The following is a 23,603-nucleotide window of genomic DNA, read 5'->3' as shown; positions in this document are numbered from 1 at the left end:
TGGTACCGCCAACCGCCTGAGTTCTGTTGCTCCTAAAGTTGTGTTATTTAGTGATGGAAAGATACCGATACTCGATCGGATATCGGGCCGATACTGCCTCAAATAGCTGGATCGCGTATCGGTGACAATAAGGCCAATCTATTCAATTAAATTTTATATACTATATACATTATATACTGTAATTTTAATTCCTGTTTAAGTTTTGAATGATTTGTTGCTGCATTTAAAAAGTTTACATTTGAGTTGTAATTCCTGTTAATTTTTAAGATTTTTATCAAGTTTCTGGTGTACGATTTATTATTTTAATAATAAATTACAATTCAATAAATTTATATCTATTCATTGGTCCCATTTTGTTTTAGGAAATCAATATTTAAGTCAAGCCTGACACATAAAAGAATGATCCCAGTCTCTTCCACACAGTGAGGCATACAGCTTATTCATTTAACACTGGTATCGGATCGGTACTCGGTATCGGCCGATACCCAAAGCCCAGGTATCACTATCGGGACTGAAAAAGTCAAGATTGGTGCATCCCTAGTGTTATTATGGTAAGAATGGCCTCTGAGCGAGGTGAACGGTTTTGCACTTGGCGCCTCTCGTTACCGCAGTCTTGGAAAGGGAGGAGTGAGCGGAGGGGTACTCAGTTGGTTGCAATCTGCAACCACACCACTAAGTGTCGCCAAATCCTACATACCGTCCCTTTAAAGGAGCAGAAAGGCCTCCAGAAAGATCTCAGCTAACTACAAATTTTTACCATCAATGTCAGGACTTAAAGAGATCAAAATAAACGGTGTTAATAATGTTTTCAATGTTTTCAATCATGAAAATAAATCTGCTACCGGAACAACAATCTGTATTCTCTTTGTCGCATGTGATCCCATTCTTTCAACTGAACCAAACTGAAAAGAAAACAATCAAATCATTCATGGGTCGGATCGGAGCATTCCTCCACCGCCAACACTCTTCTGCCACTTCACGGTCTCAAGATGTGAGCTTCACATCACACACGCACACACACACACACACACACACACACACACACACACACACACACACTGTTCACTTCTTTCTGTGACCCAGACCTTCCAGTTCAAAGCTCAAACAGGCTTTATTGTTTTGTCAGCAGAGGATGCCACTTCCTGTTGAATCCAGTTAGTGAACTAAGAGATAAAAAGCCTAAGTTGTACAGCTGTATTGTTGCAGGGCTGCAGAATGATTGATATCTGAAGATTGGCAGTGTTTTGTACAAGCAAAAACTTATCAGATAATCTCTGGCACATGAAGCAAGAAAGAATGAAGAGATAAGTCTTGTATATACATGCGGGAAGACAAAGTAACGTAAACTTCATCAGAAAAGGACTTCTCCTTTCTCAGTGTACAGTCTGTACTGATGTCCACTATTTTTAGACTGGTTTCAGTGCATCACTTTGACCTTTTTGGACTGATTCACTTCCAGATGATCATTTGGCTTCTACAGAACTTGTGCTCACATGTCAAAGTGCTGACTCCACTGTAGCTGACAAATCCTCCTAGTTCAAACTAACATGACAAATATTTTTCAAGAAGTAATTATGGTACAGTATTTGCTCTACTTCTGTATGCATTTGAGTGACACCCATGACAGTCTGGCAAATTATCCAAATGACACGTACGCTCTGTCACACACTCTCCTGCCAAATACAGGTCACTTCTTTCTGTTAAGCACATGACATGTTGTACAAACTACCATCATTAATCATCAGCACTCAACAGACACTAGTTTACCTTTTGTCTTTTGCTGTCTGTGTCTGTGAGGATTCAGTTACATTTTTGCACAGCACACAGACTGGTGATCTATGTCACAGTCACTACATCATCGCAGCGTGGGCCACCATACAAACACACACTGGTGTAACAAGCAACGTCATCTCTCGCTGGTGCCAAACTAAATGCTCTTTTGTGACAGTTTACCAAGTGAAATGAAAGTGGAGAAAAAAAGCTGAGTTCTTACCATGCTGCTACTGTCAGAGAAAGGTCCCACACTAACTGGAGCAGCGTAATAACATACACACCCTCTCTCTGTCTCTCTCTCTCTCTCGCACACTTTCACATTGGCTCGAACTCGCCCTGCAGAGCTATACAGGCTACATTCTTGACAGTCTTTTGACAGCTATGAACTTCCCTCCACCCTGCCCGGCTTTCTTTCCCTCCACCCTCCCCGCACCAGATCACTCACACACGCACAATTACTTTTATTACAAAATACAAAACCAGACAAAAACATGTCACGGCAACAACAGGAACAGACGAAGAGACACATAGAAGAAGAAGGGCATTAATTTATTGAAAAAAGGGGTGAGGAGGAATATAAGAAATGTTTGGTGTTTTCTCTTTTGCTTTTATATTCCCACTGTACAGTGACACGTCAGTGGTTAACCTCGAGGTATGTGCTGTCTACACGGAAGCAGGTGAAAAAAGCAAGGACACATGGTGTTAAAGCACCAGAGATGGACGACACAGGAGACATAATCAATATGGATGAAAAAGCTAAGGAGGAAAGTTAGAAAAAAAAAGTAATATATGCATGAAAATATTGTCAAATAAGAATTTTCTGTAATATTAAATATTAATAGGTAAGTAAATGATGCTCTCTGTGGTTCAGTGGTTCATATTGCTGCAGTGTGCACAGATAATAAATGTCCTGAGAAACTACAAAAGGTTTAATGATTTATCTTAAAATGAAAGCTCACACACACACACACACACACACACACACACACACACACACTTATGGGGTACATACTGCAGGAGAAAGTATTAACGTTCAAGGAATATGCGCACCAAACAAACAATCAATATATAATTGAAAACATAATTTGTATAATTACTTTTTTGCCTTTGTGTGGGTACATTTTGCCCGAGGTGGAGATGAGTGAGGTGGGTGTGTACGAGCAACGTTCCAGCATGACCGAAAACAACACAGAGCAACTACAGCAACAAATATTTCACCTTCGGACATTTTAAAAGACAGAAATGAAGTGTCTTCGGGAGCTAGAGATCTTTATTTTGCTCAGAGATAAACCAACAAGATGAATCTCTTTATGAATAAACAGATGTGACAACAGATGTGTAGGAACAACCAAATGAACATGTTTTACAAACTGCATATGGTTAATGTCTTTACATCACATAGGAGGCTATAGCTTCTCTGACATTGGGTAATGGGTGGTGACAAGACTTTAAAGCTTTTTGAAAAGATAAGTGACTACTGAGCACACCCGAACTGACGTGACTCAACTAGTGGTTTTCAAGATAAGCGTGAGCGCGACAGTAATGGGCAGACAAAGTGATGGTGATGCGTTGCGACAGCTTGTTATGGCTGCAAGAAAAGAAATGAATTGCAAAGAATGCAGAGAGAAGAAGACAACATCAAGAGTCCTTAAAATGTAAATTAATGCACAAACAGTAATGATACATGAATAAATCAACATATACCGACTGTCACAATGGCTACAAGTTGCATGCATTTCTATTTTCCTGCTAAAATGCAGCAAGAATTTTGGTACACAGTGAGGTCTCCGTTTTCTGGCAGCATAGACTGTGATAGGTTTTTCACAGGTAAATGGGCGAGCGAGTCGTTGTGCGGTCGGTCAGCTCAGCGAGAGGAGGGGCTGCTGCAGCCCGAGGCAGAGCAACAGAACTGATGGGCACCCTCGTCCTCACCCTCCTCTCTTGGAAAGCAACACGGGGCGAGTCACAACACAGAAAGACAAAACACAAGGAAGGCAGACAGGGACAAGACAGACAGAGAAAGACAGACAGAAAGAGGAGGACAGTGTGAAAAACAGCACGAGACACAAAAAGAAAGCAAAAACTAGAAAAGCCTAAAGCAGGCTGCATGTTTAGCTGAAACAGGGGCATCTTTTTTCTTTTTTTTTAAATGGTGGAAGTATGTGCACATCACAGCTGTCTGATGCCATTAGGTGGCAGTGTTGGAGCATCATGCGCTGATGTGTCTGAGAGCAGCATCAGGTGGAGGATAAATGAGGGGAAGGAGAGAAAGGAGGGTGAGAATTCGCCAGGTTCGCTTGTGACTCAGTCCACCTCGTGTCCCATTGAAGATGACTGCTATCCGCTGGCTCCCTGTGAAGGAGCTATGTGTTTTTCAAGCTGGTAGAAGGGCCTTTAACTCCAGCTATTAGTCACACCTGGGAGCGGTAGGAGACTGAAGCACAGGCGCTTACTTAGGATTAAGAGGGGGTGGGCATAGAAAGGTAAAGGATGAAATGTAAAGAAAGTGATAGTGCGTGAGGGAGAGATATCTGGAGGTTGTTGCAGGTGATTTGCAAGGCGTCTTATGGAGGTTGAAGTTTTTTTTTTATATTCTTACTGTATTCAGGCCCTGCGGTGGCCCTTACCTGTCCTCCTGCTGTAAGCTTTGGTCAGTAGCGGGGCAGCAGTACTGATGGAGACTGACGAAGCTGTGAACGGTCAGACTGGTGGGGAATAGAGCGGCAAAGGGAGTCGCCGCCGTGGGAGTGCTGGGAGCCGAGGTGGGCTGCCCTGAGATAGACAGCGGCCGGACACTTTGACAGGAAGGACCAGAGACGGACGACACACACATAAGAGACATGGAGAAAGCAGAAGAGACAGACACACAAACAGTCAGCGGCAAAGCAGAAAGAGAGACGGAAACAAGAGAGAGAGAGAGAAGCATTGATCTGAAGCTGCACATTGATAGTGACAAATCATACAGCGTCAATGGTTGAACAATGAATGGTACATGTAAAAAGGAGAAAAGAGAGGCAGATGTGTGACAGACTCTGACAACAGCAAGGTGACTAACATCTTCCAGAGACGTGCCGTCACAAACACCACAGGTGTTGTTGAAATCGGCTCCTGGCGGATAGGTAACAGGTGTCTGAAGATGGAGAGTTGAGTTCAATGTCTAAAAATCTTCACAGCCAGAGTTGTTAAATGAGAGCTTTGTGCGAGAAACTTCCAACCACTCTGATGGATTACATAAAAGCTCTATACTGGTCTGCTGCGGGGTTCTTCTCAAAATGTGAAACCACTTGTGTGTTCCATCTGCAGCTGAAGAGTGAGCAGTGGTTGAGATTAGCATTTAAATGGCTGGTTTCTCACTAGGGCCAGCTGCTGTCAAGGACACACAGTCCCCGTCATTTTAACATTGGAAACACTCAGAGACAAGACGAGGCAGAGACAGCGAGAAAGGAAGTGAGATGCTGCAACACTTCAGCAGGTCACCGTAGTTAACCAGCTTGTTTTATGGCCAGCTGTGCGAGGCGAGGCGACCAAACTGAATTTCAGAAAGTGTTATTCACTTGGAAAACAAGCATCACAGAAAACAAATTGTATTAGAAGCTACAAACAACTCTGTTAAAGGATAAGTTTGGTGATAGTTCTCTTATTGTCAATTAAAAGACCAACCAACAGTGAATTGATCCTACTAACAAGTGTCACCTGCGTAGCCAAAGTCTTGTGTTGCCCATTTTTGTCTGTGCCATATAGAGCTCCATTGTTGTCCAAAAACTATTGAAAGCATATCAATTAGCCACACTGTTGCACCGGGTAACATGTTGCTTCATCACCATGAACATGGGCAATGTAGTTTATTTTGAGCCAAACCCACATACACCATCCTGCTGATGTAAATACTGACTAATGCACCAAATCCGCAGCTGAAAATAGTCCCCAACAAATACAGTATTTACTCCTGTGTGAGTAACGTCTGCTAAAAACTACAGTGCCCCGCTGTTTTAGGAAATTACAGAGAATTTACAGAGCTTTATATTGAGTTTTAGTTAATTGTTTGGCTGTCCGACCCACAACTTTATTGTTTTGGTTCACTCTCACCGTTATAGAGTAATTTTCAGACACAACAGGAAGCTGTTTTCAGCAAATAAAAACTCTAAAAACTCACTTTACACTAGGGGTGTAATGATACATCAATCTGGATTGATATATCGATTCAATGATCAACAATCCAATATTATTGGTGAAAACATTGATACATTATTGATGATTGATACATCGTTATTTTTAAGATACTCCTTTATTTTGAAAGTCCTAACTGATAAAAAAAGATTTGCTCTTAAACATGAGAAATGTGGCACTTTATAGTGAACAACAGGGTACCTATTTTTTTTAATTAGTTTTTCATTTAAATGTCTGGAAGAGCCCAGTAATAAGATAAGAGAAAGAAGATTAATATTGTCAAATCATAATTAAGTTGCTTTTTGTGAGTTATAAATGTAACTGATTGCGTTAAATGATATCGTCTCTAATTACACAGCTTTGTTGAACACTCGATTCTGATTGATTAATCACGGCGTTCTACAGTCTGTTATTTCTTTCTGGTGGACCATTTTGTGTCAAATTATCGATTTCTTAAGTAGCCGTGTTATAAGCAGGATAATGTACAGCTAGCGTATCATTGCTGTAAAATAAACCCCTTCAGGACGATACCGCATCGCCCTGTCGGGGTTTATTTCACAACAATGACCGGCTCGCTGTACATTATCCCTTACATATCGATCGCAGGCCCCTGATACAAAATCGTATCGTGGCAGAATTTGTTATATCAGCAAATCATTGTCCAAAGACTCAATATAATGTTGTATCGTGATGAAACTGATTTACACCCCTACTATACACTACCTGCATAGCACCAAACAGCAGACACAATTAGTGAACATAGCGGAGCGTTTAGAAAGTAAAGAGACAGACATTTCTGTCAGGAGTCGATAGAGACCAAAACCAGAGCTAAAAGAGAGTGAGTATTGGACTTACATTCATCAGGTGGACAGAAATACGACTCAGAATGAAAGATAATGTTGCTCCATAACTGCTGGATGTGTAAATAAGCAACAGTTCGGTAATATGTTAGTGTTAGCTTGTTTCTACTGCCCCCAAGTGGCCAAAAAAAAAGAAATCAGTTATTGAAGATTTAAAGACTAATCTCCTGGAACAAATGGGGCCACAGACAGGGAAATTGGAAATAAGAGAAAGACTAACGCACTGCCGGTTTAGACCTTTTCATGGGATTTGTTAAAAATAGCAAAAGCGCAGTATATCACCAGCCTTATCATTTAATCCTACTGATCATAAACTGAAATACAATTCACGTTTGACAGGATTTATAATTAAGACTCTGCCTTTTGAATGTTTGCAGCGTCAAAGAAGATACAAGTCTGGCCCACTGAACAGGGCAAGAGTTCAAGGGTTTCTTTATAGAGAGGAACAAGAGCAGTAAAAATTAGAGTGTTTAGGGATCTAATCGTGTAGGCGGAGCGCTCGTTAGCTTAGCATAAATGATAAAAAGTTCCAATTAAATGTGAATAAGCTGTGGGAATGCTATTTTAACTGGGGAGTGTGGAACAGGAGCGCCTTGTTCACTCCTATTTATAAAGATTACACTGAGGTTGCAAGACAGCATCTTGAGAAGTTTCATGCTTCATTTCCAAGCACAGATTCTATAGTGCTGAATATCCTGACAAGATGTGACCTGCGTGTTTGTTCTGTTTTAGGTCTCTGTAACACAAAGAAACTGAATATTTCTGAAAACAACTGAACCCGGTGACCCGCTCAGCTTTGGATGGAGATGTGAAGAGATGCAGAGGTGCAGTTACGTGAGCCCGAGCCAGGCGTGTACACACTGTGTGGTCTCGCACTGCCAAGATTTGTATTTTACCAGCGGTAACCATTGCCTCGTGTTAGAGCATCCCCAGCGCGGCGAGCATTGACAGGCTCATCTAGGATCTGATTTCTGCTTCATGAGCAGTTATGCTTGTACCCCTGTGTGCCATAAAAAAAACAGACACAATCGCCATTTCTCCTCCTCCTTCTACTCCTCCATAGAAAAACAAAGCACACATACACAACCCACACACACTCTTGACATGTATACATTTCTCTTTCTGTCATTAACAGACGCACACAGATAATAAAGACATCAAGATATGAATCAACAGGTCAAAGGGTGTTGGCGTGCAGAGATGGACACAGGAAGTCGAGGCTAAAAGAGAAAGTGGTACATCGGGGGAGAACGTGTGAGGTGGCGTGTATTTAAAGCAGTGAGTTGACAGAGGCTGGAGGCAGGAAGAAGAGTGGGAGGAGAGCGAGCTGTGTGAGAGTGGGAGAGGTTGAATACGGAGGAGGGCAAGGGTGAAAATAATCAAGAGAGGAGGAATGGAGGGAAGAAGGATGGGGAGGAGGGATGTGAAATGGAAACAGGATGTGGAGCGATGGTTTCGCTGCTGGAACCAGTGTTTCCTCGAACCTGTGCAGTGGCACGGGGGTGTTGGCGCGTAGGTGAGTCTATGTATAGATGAGCGAGAGAGAGAGAGAGAGAGCGGGAGCAAGGCTCACATGCTACGATCACAGGAGGACATCACCTGCACTACATGTCGTGGTTTTTTTCTGTATGCTCATACACACCACAACAACTGTTTGGTGAAGCAGCTCACAGGTCAGAGAGAAACATTTACATCCATGTTTCTGTGGGGTATAATTTGAAAATCAGTCCGTCCAATTCCGCCACGGTACGAGCCACTTCAAATTGTGCTTTCATTGGCTTTTTTTGTTGTTTTTGCCATTGTCTATGAAATAAGAAAGTGTGGGAGAGCACTGCGTCATTCCACCTCCAGCGTGTGACCCGCACTAACTCCCGCTGACAAACAGAGACGTTTGATAACCACACACGCTGCGTTGTAGCCTAAAGTTAAGTGTGTTTTTAATACACCCCCCCTTCCTCCCCCCGTTCTCCCTCCCATTCCCGTTCCCTTCCACCAGTCCTTCCACAACCAACCGCTTTCACTGCGAGTCTCCTACTGCTTGGCAACAGTGCGGACTGCCTGTGTGGGCGTTTTGGCGTTGAGTGCCAGGCGAAAAGCACTGACAAGGAGGGGCACACAGTTACTGTTACGACTCAACTACGCACACCAGGCACCTGCTGTGCCCTGTGACTTTGCGTGCACAGGTGTGTGCGGGTGTTTGATTTTAACAGGATATGAATCATCCAATGAGGACCAATTAGACTTTGTTTAAAATGCGATGTGGGAGACGCAGAAGGAGTAATTCAAGAAAGTGATACCCTTGCAGATCACCAAAGGGATAGTCTGTAAAGTCTGAAACAGATCTCGGTCATATGACTAAATGACTAATTGTCTGCCGGCCAGAGGAATCACATCCCAACTTTTCAATGAAAGAAAAACCTGTAACACGTGACGAATAAAACAGCGCTCATCTGTCTTCAGTATGTCTCATCCATCCCCATCAAGCCGTCATTCAATCCTGCTTCTGTCTTTCACCCTGCTCCTGCTCCCACTCCTACCCTCTCCTCTCTCTTCTCTCCATCTCTCTATTCTGTGTCTCTCGCCCACAGAGTTCTTCACAGAACAGCTCACAGGGTTCCCACGGTAACCAGTCTCCCTATTCTGCTCCACAGAACGTGTGCGCAAGTGTTTGACAAACATCCCGCCTCAAAAGTGCCACTTATCTGCATCTGAATCGGAAAGACATTGAATAAAGTCATAGTAACAGCCGGGAGATGAATATGGAAAATGCATCTGTGTCGATCAAATGCTGAGGGAAACCTGCACACACTACGCAGGCGGGGAGGGGGGGGGGGATTAGATCCACAGTGATGTTTAACCCACTGATGGACAGAAGGCTTAGCGATCTGCCCTCCTCGCTAATAACAAAGCAAGACCGCTAATCTCTGCGCTAATTTACCACGGCTGTTGTTTCGACACGGCACAGCTGCCATTTAAAACAAAGCAAAAGATGGGGGGCAAAAGGGGGAGAAGGAAAAGGGGGAGGAGGTTGTTTCAGGATCAGGACTCTTCCTCTTCCACCCCTGGATAGGTGAGGTGAGTTGGAGGTGGAGGCGATGCAGGGGGGATGGTTGGACGGAAATGCAATATTGCAACTGCCTTGAGGACAGCTTTACAGTTTCCACAGCAACTACATCTCTCACAGCTCTCTGTGAAAAAAAACTTTACATCACAGCTATTCACTTTTGAACCATTTCTAGAAAGACGTGATGTGATGGAATAAAGGCAGCACAGATAGAGGGAGAATGTAGACAGGTAGGTATTCACTATGAATGGCAGAGGCAAGGTCATGTGTCTAGGGGTAGAACAGTATGCGGCCTTGTCGGTCATAAACCTTGAGTTTGTATTCTCACATGCACCCATCTGTCTGTCTGTCTGTCTGCTGACATCAGATCAGCTGCTGCCACATCTAGTTGTTTCTGTAAAGTTAAACTGTTCAGGGCAGTATATGCTGCCAAGAAACGGTTCAAAATGAATCAGAATCAGCTTTATTGGCCAAGTATGAACATATATAAGGAATGTGAATCTGGTACATACTGTATGTACTAGGGCTGGGACGATACGTCAATCTGTTGATTCAATACTATCACGATACTTGGGTGCTGATTCGATATGTATTGCGATTCTACAAGTGTTGCGATTCGATATTATATATTCGATATTCGATTTTTGTAACGTCAGCTGGTTTGACCACGGAGATGCGAGCGACGGCTGGCTTGACTGCCCGTTACTGCAATACGATAACATTTCCTGTCCATGACAGAGTCAGCATGCAGCTCTAGCCATCATGTCTAACTCTGCTTTTTCCTGGCAATGTGTGAAACCCAAAGTGTTTCCATACTTTACTGTATGTGTAGTGATTACCACTCTGGATTTAACATGCGAGGGTGCAGGTCGTATCCACGCAGACCCTCCGCCCTCGACTTTGTTTTGGTTTTGGTTTTTGAAACGGATATGATGTCGTTACTCGGACTACAGGCGCAATAAGGGTGGTAACTTCCTTCTACCGACGCATGGACTGAAATTAAACAAATATATCGATTCTGACATTAAAAAATCAATTTCAAAATCGTAAAAAAAACAGAAAGGCGATACATATGTGAATCGATTTTTTTTCCCACTCTAATATATATATTTATATACACTAACACACAACACTAATTTCATTGTTTATACATATACACTAACACATATACTGTATATATACATATCTATACATGTATACATACTGTAGATATACATATACATGCATATACATACATATACATGTATACATACATACATAAAGTATATATGTATATACAGTATATACAGTGTGCTTGGATTTTTATTTGACAGTGATGATATGAACATGTTAAAAACAGTTTGAACTATAAAAATATATAATTTACAAGTACAGTGGATGCTTGGTGTGACAGGGATCAGACATCAGATGAAACGTGACACTACCACAACATATGAAATCCAACTGTACAGCCTGTGAATCCTTCTGCCTTCACATGGAATATGCATGTTAATAAAAAATAGAGCTTGTGCTTTAAGCGTAACATCCCGAGTGCCTGATTGTGATGAATCTGACCATCTGCAGAGAGAGAGCCAAAGCCATTGGCCAGCCTACTCTCACTTTTCATTGGGCCCCTGACACTTGAAAATGTGAATCCTCATGAATCCCGAGCAACATGTGACTAAATATAAATGCAAAAAAAATAAAAAAAATCATTTGCACACAGTGTATGAATCCATGAACACTCACCGCACTCAGGCGAGGAGAAGGAAAAAAAAAACACCACCCACGTACACTCGCCTCCCACACACACATCCATCAATTTACATTTACGTCAAGCTACACCGCATCACAGTAATCATTAGCACTGTTAGCACTGACATTCTAATTCTGGCCCAAATTAAACAATGTTTAATCCACTACGTATCCTGAAATAGAAAACATAAATGGAGAGCAAGCAGATTGGGTTTCTTGAGAAGCTGCAGCTTCACTGTATTTCTTCTAGAAAGTCCTGGTGAGTTCCTGAGAGGATAAATTACCTCCCATCACATCACACAGACTGTTTGGAGCAGGTCAGTGCAGCCGAGCTTACCCACACATTTGCCTGGGGCCAGTTCATTTTTTTCCCAAGCTGCATCTGCGCTATCTTAGCTGCTATGGGATGTAACATGCTAGACAAAATTAACACATATTATGAGCTCTTTATTCGCGCGAAGAAAGAGCATTCAATCGAGCTAATCGGGAACAATAACTGTGCTTTGGTTTAAAAGCAAGGAATAGAGAGCGGGCGAGCAAAGAGGGGAAGAGAAAAGAGAATAGCACAAAAGTAATTTCTGCAGCTTCTCTGAGTCATATCTGCAGCAGTGGGAAACAGAAACAGCGAGGGGGAGAGAGTGAGTGTGTGTACGTGGGTATGTGAGAGAGAGATATAAAGAGAGAGACAGAGAGAAAGAGAGGGAGTGGGGGGTTGTAAAGGGGATGGGGTTACAAAGAATTAGCAAATTAGGCTCCTTCTGAAACAAAAGTCCATTACCGTTCTCCATATTCCCCAAAATTAATGTAAATTTCAGAGAGAGCACAGCCCACAATGCCCTGCGTGAAGAGAGAGAGAGAGATATATACAGGATGGATAAATGGAGACACAAGCACCTTCACAGGGCTCTTAGGAGCTTCTGAACATTCCCATTGTGACAGTGAGAGTGAGTGAAGAAGTGAAGTGGGAAAAGATAGCTTCTTTTTTTTTTTTTTTTTAGCTGTTATGTAATAATACCGCTCTGAGTATATCGCCACCGCTGGGGCTGTCGCCAAGACCTCTAGCTGCCCCTGCCCCTCATCCTGTGAGGACGGCTGCATGCGCGCAGCACATAATGAAGGATCTCTAACCACATGCAGCGAGGACTGTCACATCACCGTGGCATGACAGCCCATATGGCCGGCTGCAGGGTCAAATTAGCCGCCTACTAATGGACAACCCAGGTGATATCCTGCAGTGCACACACACACACACACACTCACAAAAAACACACATGTATATATGCACAGCAGTAATTATCACCCCTGGGCCAGTGGTAATTATACACTGGTCACACTAATTAATCTCTCATGCACTCTGTGCGTACCTCCCACCCTCTTTCACACATTTTTGCACAAGCACATACATTATATAAAAGACACAGGCTCATCCACTAGGGTGACCTCTCCCAAAATAACAACAACAAAAAAACATCTGCCGCGCTCACAGCGACTTGTGGCGATGCCCTCGACCCTGCTGCTTCTCGGAGGAGGGACTTGATTATGGCAACATTTAATAGCTAGGCTTGACTATCTGGATTTAACATTAGAGATATCCACAATTGCATTGTGACTAGTCGGAATTCTTATTCAAGATATCTATAACGTCATTCTGATCAGTCAAAACGACACGTAGAGATGTCTGTATTTCAGTTTTGACTATCCTAAATAACAGTTACAGATATCTGAAACGCCATTAAGACTAGTCAGAATTGTTGTGCATAACGTTGCTCATGCAAGGCTTCCCATTGGATATTGGCCCAATAAACCGAGCCCCCAGGAAGAGCGCCGGTCGTTGAGCCCAATTTTTGTAGTGGCCAAACGGCGGTACTGCAACTTCCGTGTTCGTCACGTGATGCCATCGGGCCCAAAAATACTTTTTCCCATAGACCTACATTGGGAAAGAGACGTCTGTACCTCGTTAATTTCTTTTGAGGTGAATCAACTACCCAGTACGAACACTCTAATAGCACTTATTTAAATCATTAGGTCCTAAAAGTTGTAAAATGCATTAATAGCCGAATCCAGAGTCATTTCCCTTCCTCCGTTCATGTAAATGAAACCCAGACCGAGGCTGGAGCGAGGGCTGGAAGGCGGAGTTAGCAAGCCGTGACGACACCGTGAGGGTTTTGACCCCGTGACCGAGCCATGTGACCAAGCGGACACTACTGCACCTGCTTTATGGGCCCAATGGATGCGGAAGACTGCCGGAAGATCCGGATACTTTTCCAGTCAGATGTCAAGCCATTTTGGCGTCATGCGCCACTGAGCACCTTTCATAGGAGTGAACGGGGCCCCGCCTCCAACGCTGTATCCAGTTCTCTTAATACATCAATGATTTGAACAGTGTTAGCAGAAGCTTTTGCTAACTTGGATGGGTCGGTAAACTTGGAAAGATATTCACAGATTCAAACTACCCGGATCAATAACTCATAAGCGAAACATTGTCAAAACACAAACGACGACTCTTTCTAACCGTAGTAAGGTAGACAACAAGCTACAACCTCATTTTAATCAAAACGAGTCATCCTCCGAGCAGGACACATAACATTGGTCTCTATGTGCAGCAAGCTGTGAGACGAGTGGTCGGGGACCGCTGTGGATAAGATAGTTAGAAAATGCCATGAAATAGAAAGAGCTGATCGTCAAGGAATTTGTGGCGAACGAGAGCTTTGTTCGATAGAGAGTTGTGGTAGAAATTTACAGCGTATTGTAGATTTATTGTCTCCAGACACACTTTATAAACCCATACGGCTGCAGTGCAGCGCCATAGTATGTTTGAATCAATAGCTTCCGCCTCCCATCCAGTGTTGACAGATCTCGCGAGAGAAACAAGCAACCAGGTCTATAGAAACAAGCCCAAAAGAAGCAACTACCCCCCACCCCCCAAAAAAACAAAAAAAACAAGCGACCTTACCTACCTACCACAATATGAGAGAGAGAGGCGACCACTCGATCACTTCATATTCTGTATATGTATGAATTTATTTTGGAATGCATGCATTTCATGTAATTTTTGCATCCATTTTTAGCTTGTAACTTTACAAGATAAGATCTAGATTTAGATCGGGGTTGCGTACGGATCCTGCAACAGGAAAAACTAGACCGGTATAGAGGAGAGAGACGGGAGCCCAAATAAGCAACTACAATTTAGAAACAAGCCAGAAAAACGCGACTACCAATATTTGTAAGCGACTTTCCAGGAAAACAAACCCAAAGTCGCTTATAATAAGCAGACTTGGTAACTCTGCTCCCATCCCGCCCTCTTCTGACGTAATTACAGATATCTGCAACATCATTTCGCCTAAAGTCAAAACTCTAATTCTAGATATCTGTAATTACATTTTGACTATCCGTAACCCCAGTTTGAGATATCTATAACGTCATTTTGACTAGTCACAATTTAATCTTAGATATCTAAAAAGGACAACGTAGATATCTTCAATTGAGGGGGAATTAAAGATATCTTGAACTGAAATTATGACTAGTCAGAATTAAATTGTAGATATCTGAAACTGGAATAACGACTCGTCATAATTCAGTTGCGGATATCCACAATGACAAACCCCATACTAATGAATGGCAAAAGTAGTGTGAATCGTACTAGTCAAAATGTAATTACAGATATCTTGAATTAGAGTTTTGACAAGGCAAAATGACGTTGCAGTTATCTCAGTCTAGCTATTAAATGTTAAAACAGCTTGTTATACTTGACGTCAAAAAAGGATTTCACCCCGAGGCCTCTCAGACTTGCATTGTTCACACTGCCATTAACAGGAGGAGAGGGATGAAATAGGGTAGCATTTGGGACAGCTGTTTACAGCGTGCCGCTGGGAGGAAGGAGAAGAGAGACTTTGTTTTCATGCAGTTGCTGCATGCATGGCTAAAAAAAAAAAAAAAAAAAAAAAAATGGAGACAGTAAGTGTATTCATTCTTTGTCCAGAATCAAAATTGTTGGTTATGTGAGGAACAGAGAGCGCAGAGGACTCATGCTGGAGGAACAAAAACTAATTGGACAAAATCAAAAGGCAGCTCTCTGAGCCTTGCCTTCTCTGGCCCAGACCTCCTCCTCTCCCTCCTCCTCTTACGCACCCTGTTGACAGATGGAAAATCAGTGTGTGTGTTCCACCTTTTCTCTTCTAGTCTGAGGCACACTGAGTAAGGTCGCTCAGTCACTTTCCTCACCCTTGTCATCTCTTTCCTCCCCCATCTCCCTTCTGTCTCTCCCTCTGATCTGAGCCACATTTAGAGTGTCACGGCTCTACTGACGATGAAGAAATCCATGTTTGCATCTGATCTGTTATCAGAGGGAGAGTTTTTTTTTCTCGCTGACCTAAGCCAACAGGCCAGTTTTGGGTTTAGGCTGAGTCACAGCCAGACAGGGACAATATGGCCTCTGCTGCGCGGGTGACTCTTTATTAAATGTGACACTTCATATGATACGCTTGTCTGAGCCTGGATCCAAAGTCAGCTACAGCCGCTACAGGCAATTAACAAGGGAGGATCAGCAAGAAACTACATTTACAATTCATCGCCGCGTTTAACGCCTACATAAATAACTAATATGTGCTTCAGTCTAATGACTAAGTCACCCCCGGGGATGCTGGGAGGGGGCCGGAGAGGCAGACGGCGGAGGAAAAGACAACTATAATCGATAAGGGATTTGGTCAAGACTGAATTAATTGCTGGCAAGAGGATTGAGACCATAAGAGAATAGATAGGGAACGAAATCCAGTAATAATTGCTGAGATTGTAGAGAAATGTTATCACATTATCGCACAAGAACCACTGGTTTCTGTCACTAAGGCTGCAACAATATAGTCCACTGTGTACTTTTTCCTCACATGAATTGCTGCCTACTCACAAAAGCGTAATGCTTCCTGAACAAAAGCCGACTCTTATCCCTGTGTGTGTGTGTGTGTGCGTGGTTAAGTAAAAGCGAGGACAGATGCACTTGCTGTTTGCCAAAGCTGTGTTTGCTGCACTCTAACTTCAGGTCAGCCTTGAGTTTGAGGGGTGGGGGGATGGGGGGTTTGGACACTCTCTCTTCAAAACCCAATTGGCCTACAGTTCAGAGAGAAGACGGAAAGTAAAAACACACTTTTAGCATGCGGTGGGCGGATTTTTCATACCGAAGGGCAACACTGGTCCAGAAAGTTTAGATCACCACGAAAAAAGACCCATAACCCTCGAGTTTTCCTCAGCACGCTACTATGCAACTCCCACGCACTTCTCGTAATAGACTCTAAACCCTTCTGCAAGCAACAATCACACGCGGCACGATGAAATGGACACCTTGAGCACTTGTCACTCTACCCATAATCCTCCAGCACTCTGCATAATTCCTCATGGTGGTGTATTAAAATATCCCTTCTGAGGTTTAGAGCCATTACTGTGAGGATTATCTGTGATGACTAGAGAGGCTGCGGCTGCATGTCGTTAAGTGACACATTGGGTGCCGTGCAGATTGTGGTCGCCGCGACAATTTTAGAGCACCCTGGACGAAGATAGAAACACTTGACATGTAGCCACGCTCATCATTCATTGGTGGGAGAATCAAACCACAAAGGAGGCTTGTGTGTGTTAGAGAAGAACTTACTTTCTCCGTATGGTGGAGCTGGTGTTGGTGTCGGTGCTGTCGGTGCGTTCGAGCCGGTCTCGCTCGGTGGTTGAGGAGCTGCAGGAGACACCTCTGGTCAACCTGGTGTGGGTCCTCCTCTCCCTGCTGGGCCCTGGAGCTGTGGATGGTGCAGCCGCCACTTGAGCCGTTGGGGTGCTACCGTTCCCACTGCTGCCCCCGCCACCGCCAACACCTCCACCACCTCCACCACCTCCACCACCTCCACCACCTCCACCACTGCCATGATGGATGGGGAGGGATAGAGGCTGGCTGTGGTTGTGGTTCTGCACGGGAGTGTCCGAACCAGGCGTCTGCGGGCTGCGATCCTGCCTCAGGTCCTGGTTCTCTTGGCTGACCCGGTCCAGCTGGCCCTCCAGCTCCTCGATGCGCCGCCGCTGCGTCTCCAGGAGCTTGGCCTGGCTCTCGATGATGTTGTTGAGCTCCAGGAGGTACTCCACAGCCCGGTTGGGGCTCTCCGGGCTGGTCTCCATGGCGGGAGCCCTGCCTATGGGGGTAAGACCACCACCACAAGCCGCCGCCACAGCTTCGACCCCACGGGGGCCGAGATCCACCCCCCCCACCAGCCCTGAAGAGTGGGGGGGAGGGAGGGAACGACGAAAGGCTCTAATGGAGATAACTGATGGCTTCAGATGTTCAAAAACAGGAAGTCACAGAGATTAAGAGGTTGAGAGTTTCAGAGTGACTACATATCACCCAAATCTGAGGGCAAAAATGATCATTAGAGCATCTTAGTGGCCGTTAAAGATATTGCAACGCCGGGAAGAGAGTTCAAACAGAGTTGTCTGTTTTGCTGAAGTTACAGTCATTTTGAAAGACGGTGCCAAATCAGCACGGAGCGGGTCAAGAGTTTGGGGCGTCATGATGAATATTAAAATGAAGCAAAACAAACTGAGATTGGATGGAGGAGGGTGGAGGGTGGAGGGTGACAGAGGTAAGTATTGTCTAAATGAGGCTGATCAAAGATATATAATGAAATTGCTTTAACAAAAATATACATAAGCAGAATATGAATTTATCCACTGACAAATATCCTGCTCATTAACTTTTAGTAGAAAACATCTGACATACATTAAGCACTCTTTAGCTTCATACAGGGATAGGGGGGATAGGGGGGATGGAGGGGTGATGGAGGGGGGGTGGGGTGGGGGTGATGTTATTGATGATCTACCAGTAATTATCAGGCACTGTCAATCATTACATAACACAGAAAATGCTGCTCCCTCCCACGTTGAATATCCCCGCAGTCTATCATGGTCGCTTTCAACCCATGGCTTGATGTGTCTTTATAGCCCAGAAAGAAGTAAGCAGAGGTGGCTCACTGAGTTCATTCTCCAGGTCCGGATCCTCCAACAAAAAAACAACTACATCCTAGTGCTTTCAATTCAGATTAGTTCCCAAAGTGAGCTGCGCCTCTGGGCTTTTTCATCCAAGAATAATGCAGAGTTTACTTCCACGTCACGCATTCATAAACAACACTGGGCTCCGAGATAATAAAAACTTGTCACCTTCTTTAGGGATTAAATACACTATCCGGATGATTATTGACCAGATGAAAGTCTCTATAATAAGAGGTGGTAAATCTTTGAGGTGTACTTTGGTGTTTGCTGATCTGGAATCGGTTTAAAGGAACAGGTTGAGTTATTTCCTACTTATCTGAGGCGAGTTTCGGCCGCATCAGGTCGGTAATCCACGCAGCAGCAGAGAGAATCTCGAAGCAGGTGAATCTGTTTTTTGCGGTGGCGCAGAAACACACAGAGGTTTCGCTCCTCGAGCGTCTGAACTGCAGCGATGCGTGCGGCTGTTTCCTCCGAGCGCGTCACCGTCAAGAGAGAAACGGTGATAGCACACATCCGGTCAAGAGCTTCAAAATAAAAGAGGAACTGCATGAACGTTATAGCCTAGAAGGTAGTTGCAAATAATGCACTTTAAGGAAAAGATTCATGAAAACAATGGATGAATGAATGGATGAATATATATAAATGATAATAAAATTATTATTATGTCATGCATACAGCTTGTATTGACAGCACCACAAACAATAGTATGGAAGCCCAAAAGTAAAAAAGAAGAAAAAGTTTAAAGGGACTGTATGTAAGAATCAGAAATTGGTTGTAACAGCGACACCAACCACAATATCACTCTATATTTCACCTGCTTGGCAGTAATGTTAGCTGACCAGACGAAGGTCTCTCCATGAATCACTGCTGATCCTAGTGTTGGCTTTTTCCTGCTTCAGCCTCCCGACCGCGGCCGGAGGGAGCAGGGGAGACACCGGCACCCGGTCGGAGACGATAATGTTACTCTCTGCGGAGCCCCGTCACTTCACAAGACACGGGAAACCTCTGTTGGTCTGGAGGAGCTGCAGCATTTATTTCTGCACAAACGTCCACTTCACTAGATATTCTCAGAGCTACGAAGTCTTCTGCAGTGTGTAATGTGCGCGCATGCACGTGAGGTGGAGCGAGCTGAGTGAAGGCAAGCAGGCAGAGGAGCAGAGTACAGCAGAGACTCCGGTCCTGGAGACCAAAGCTACGGTCTCCCCCGCGTCCTCCGACCGTGGCCAACACTGTTTTGCAAGACTGGCTCCACTTGATATAACTTTGAGGTTTTGGTGCTTCCGTGTAGTTTGTGTTGGAGTCTGAGTCTGAACAGCGTAGCCACACGCGAGCGCACATGGGACACCGACCCGGATTGATTTATACAAGTAAGAAGTTACAAACAGTCCCTTTAACAAACAAATCATGATATCTGATTTTCAGACCTTTCACCATTCATGTCTACAATAAAATTGTTAAACAAAACTAACAAACAAACAAATCATGAGTCTCGCTTTCCACTTTTCCTTAATCATGCTGCTCACAGCACTGGTAGACTTGTAGGCTGGGGGGTTGCCCACTTGGAGGCCCCCTATGTGCCCTCTAGGGTGACCTTCCAGTTGAGAAAATGTGATACAGCATCATAGGCTGCCCAACATGCTAGAAAACTTTCTACGCACTTGTGCCTTTTTTTTTCTTCGCTGCTCATGCCCCTCATTGAGCCTGAGTACACCACTGTTACAGGTGCACCTTCATTTCCATCCATCCATTATCTGTAATTGCTTATCCTATTCAGGGTCGCGAATCAACAATTAACCTAACCTGCATGTATTTGGACTGTGGGAGGAAGCACCTTAATTTGTATTAAAAAAAAACAACATTTCATTTTCATTTAAGGTGCAAATTCAGGGGGTTGCTCCACATTTGTGGGGGTTCATGCCAGATGTCAGGTTAATGAATAAATGGATTACAATATACTAAAGGGTATTATGTCCTCTACTGTTTGGGCTCATTCAAGACAGGCCTTTTCACAACAAGACACACGCTTATGAAGTCCTCTGAGGGCTGACAGAAGTGTAAAATACAAACAGGTGGGATTTAATCCCACAAATCTCCAAAACCTTTTCCCACCAGCTGGGCTAACAGGAGTTTATGAATGAATGAGTCTCACATAGAGAAGAATAGGTTTTATGTCTGTGTGATTACTCTCTCAGCATATATTCATCATTCATTCATTTCATTCAACAATGAACAAATTCATCCAAATTATTGGGGGAAAGACCTTGTGGTCAAGTGTAAAGAATAAAGATGACATTTTATTTTTTTATTTTATTTTATTTTTAAATTTTTTAAATTTTTTAAATTTTTTTAATTTATTTTTTATTTTATTTTATTTTATTTTATTTTATTTTATTTTATTTTATTTTATTTTATTTTATTTTATTTTATTTTATTTTGAAGGTACAGTCAGAATGTCATTTTGCATGGTTGTTTGTAACTTTGCACACTGCAGGAACCCTGTTGAGCGCCTAGAAAATCACAGCACACATGTAGAAAACAATAATGCAATGCGTGTAAAACAGCTCAAGTATCATATTCAACAAATCTCTATAATGTATATTTATGATCTTGATTTGAAGTGGTTTGAATAGTTGAATAGGTCTTCTTATTGACTCCCATCCTGTGAGTGCAGCAGCTGATCTGTGCTGTTATTACTGCGGTGATGTATTTCTTTTTGACGTCTCTGAGCTGACATGAACAGAAGGATGCGGCTTAGGACAACATGGGAGGAAGGCAGGCCTCGGAGCGATGTTATTTTTAGTGGCAGTACTTAAGTGCTCATATGTGAAGTGAGACACTGGCTATAAATTCACCCACTCCCACTCTCTCTATAATATAATGGCTCACACAGGTGATGCTGCTCTGCTGTACAGTGTATAGGAGACTAATATTAGACTGAGTGCTGAGCGTGCATGTGGAATGTAAAATACATGTTCTCGCAAAAAGCAGCTTTAATAATTGATCTGTGGGGAAATGATATGATTTTTCAACCAAGGACAGGGTTTTAAAATCTTTAATTTCACACCCTATTTCTGAATATACAGCCAATTTTATGGGATCCTTAAAATCTATCTCTTTCTCACATTCATCACATCAAACCCCATCTCCATCTCTCCTAAAAATACTGTATAGCATATCATTTTGCTGCCATCTGCTGTCCATTAGTGTTTTTTCTTCTGGAAGCAATAAAAGGAAGACATGCTTGACCACCGAGGAAATTGGTTCAGCAGTTTATTTGCAGTTTTATTAGAATGTGTTTACAGTCCGGCCATATAATCCCCTTTAGGAAATTAAATGTCTAAAAAAAGAACATTATAGCAAACGTTATAAAATAAGTCTTACATATAGGCTATACCAAGCTACTCTGTATGGTCATTGGTTGGGGAGTACAGTAGGTTGGTTTGGTCACTGTGCTGCCATATCTGGGCAGAACAGCAATGCAAACACATGGGCAGGGACAACACCGAGCAATTCATTTCAGTTCTGTGGTTTGAAGGACTTCACTTACAGTATATATTATGGGCTGGTAACAAACATCCGTAACAGTCTGCATCTCCAAATGCTGCCATAAAGAATCAACACAACATTGATTTTAACATTTAAATAATATGAAAAATGGTGTGAAGTCACTTTGTAGCTTTTCTTCCTAATGGCTTATCTAGAGCAGAAAACCTGAGTATTTCAAAAAAGATAATTTCATAGAAAAATAACATCTCACAGTATCCATTCAGCCTGTATTTCTTATCATAACAAAAGAGGAGCAAAACAAAATGATCTGCTATTTTGCCATCTTAGACGCGACACTGAGCTCAGATTCTTATGAGGCTTATGATTATTATTGTTATTGTGGATTTACAGTAAGGGCCTTTTTTATTTGGCATGACTGAAATGACTTAACGTCCTGCCCTTCTCTCTTGTATTAGAGACCTCAGAGCGAAGGGTTTTCACAGTAAGAAAAACCAGTGGTTAGGATAAAGTGGTTTATGTTACCAAGGCAACTGTACGTGGCACGACGGGCACAGAGCACTCTCTAGTGTTTTTGTTCTGACCCCACATACACAATATTAACAGTACTGGAAATATGCACACCGGATGCATATTTTTGGCATCTTTTTGCTGACTTTTGAAGTAGGGTACGACATCCTAATCCACACTCAAGCAGCATGTTACAAAACATTCATTTATGAATAGGGCAGGTACAATATATAGTTCTTATAGTCTGTGTTTACATTTTGAGCCATCACGAAAGCTATATACCAATTTAAATTTTCTCATCACACAATAATATGACTGGGTAGCTGTATGTAATATATAGATATACTGCATATATTCATATATATATATATATATATAGATTTATCATGATGTATCACAATACAGTAATACACATCAGGGCTTGGCTCCAGTTAGTGTAGTATTTACAATAGGTTCTGTCATTTATTTCTCTACAAATATTTACAGAATATAGATTTCACACCTGCTGCTGTCAAAAGGGATTTGCATTGTCACAATCAAATATTCAGTTATATGGAACAAGGTTACAAGTGTCCACATAAGACAAAGAGGATATTGTACAAACACACTGTTTCCTCTCAGACCAGATCGACGTGGCGCAGGATGGAAATGGATGGCTGATAGTCTCGGACAGTTGCATTATTATTGCTCAGTATCTTCATGAGGTATAAGTGAATGTCTATGCAGTCTTTGTACAGTAGGGGGCGGCAATTCAGAGAGGATTGCTCTGCTGAAGTGGCGTGAAGACAGAGGTGCAGAGAAGTGAGTGAGAGATAGGAAGTAGGTTAAACCAAGGTGTCTGAAATACCTTGTTGTCCTGGAAACAGCTATAATAAACGTTAAAAGAGGAGTGAAACATAATGAGGTGCCTGAGGTAAAAAAAAAGACAATGTTATCGTTGTTTCACCAGCAAAACAGACATAATTACTTTACCATGT

General features: G+C 42.9%; 1 protein-coding gene across 2 annotated transcripts in view; it reads right to left on the bottom strand.

Moving 5' to 3' along the window:
* Positions 1-17,890, bottom strand: part of iqsec2b (IQ motif and Sec7 domain ArfGEF 2b) — a 33,426-nt gene extending 15,536 nt beyond the window's left edge. The window contains exon 1 of one of the 2 annotated variants that reach the window (XM_074643518.1): positions 17,234-17,890. In XM_074643518.1, the coding sequence (XP_074499619.1) occupies positions 17,234-17,745 (512 nt within the window). In that variant the 5' untranslated portion in view covers positions 17,746-17,890. Of the gene's footprint in view, positions 1-1,993; positions 2,134-17,233 lie in introns of those variants that run through there. The other variant, XM_074643521.1, reaches the window with a different exon arrangement.
* Between the last annotated feature and the right edge of the window lie 5,713 nt (positions 17,891-23,603).

This window comes from Sebastes fasciatus, chromosome 8 (genome assembly GCF_043250625.1).
Source record: "Sebastes fasciatus isolate fSebFas1 chromosome 8, fSebFas1.pri, whole genome shotgun sequence".
In the NCBI taxonomy this organism is placed as follows: Eukaryota; Metazoa; Chordata; class Actinopteri; order Perciformes; family Sebastidae; genus Sebastes; species Sebastes fasciatus.
Note: the sequence above shows the minus strand (reverse complement) of the source record. Positions and strands in the feature narration are given on the sequence as shown.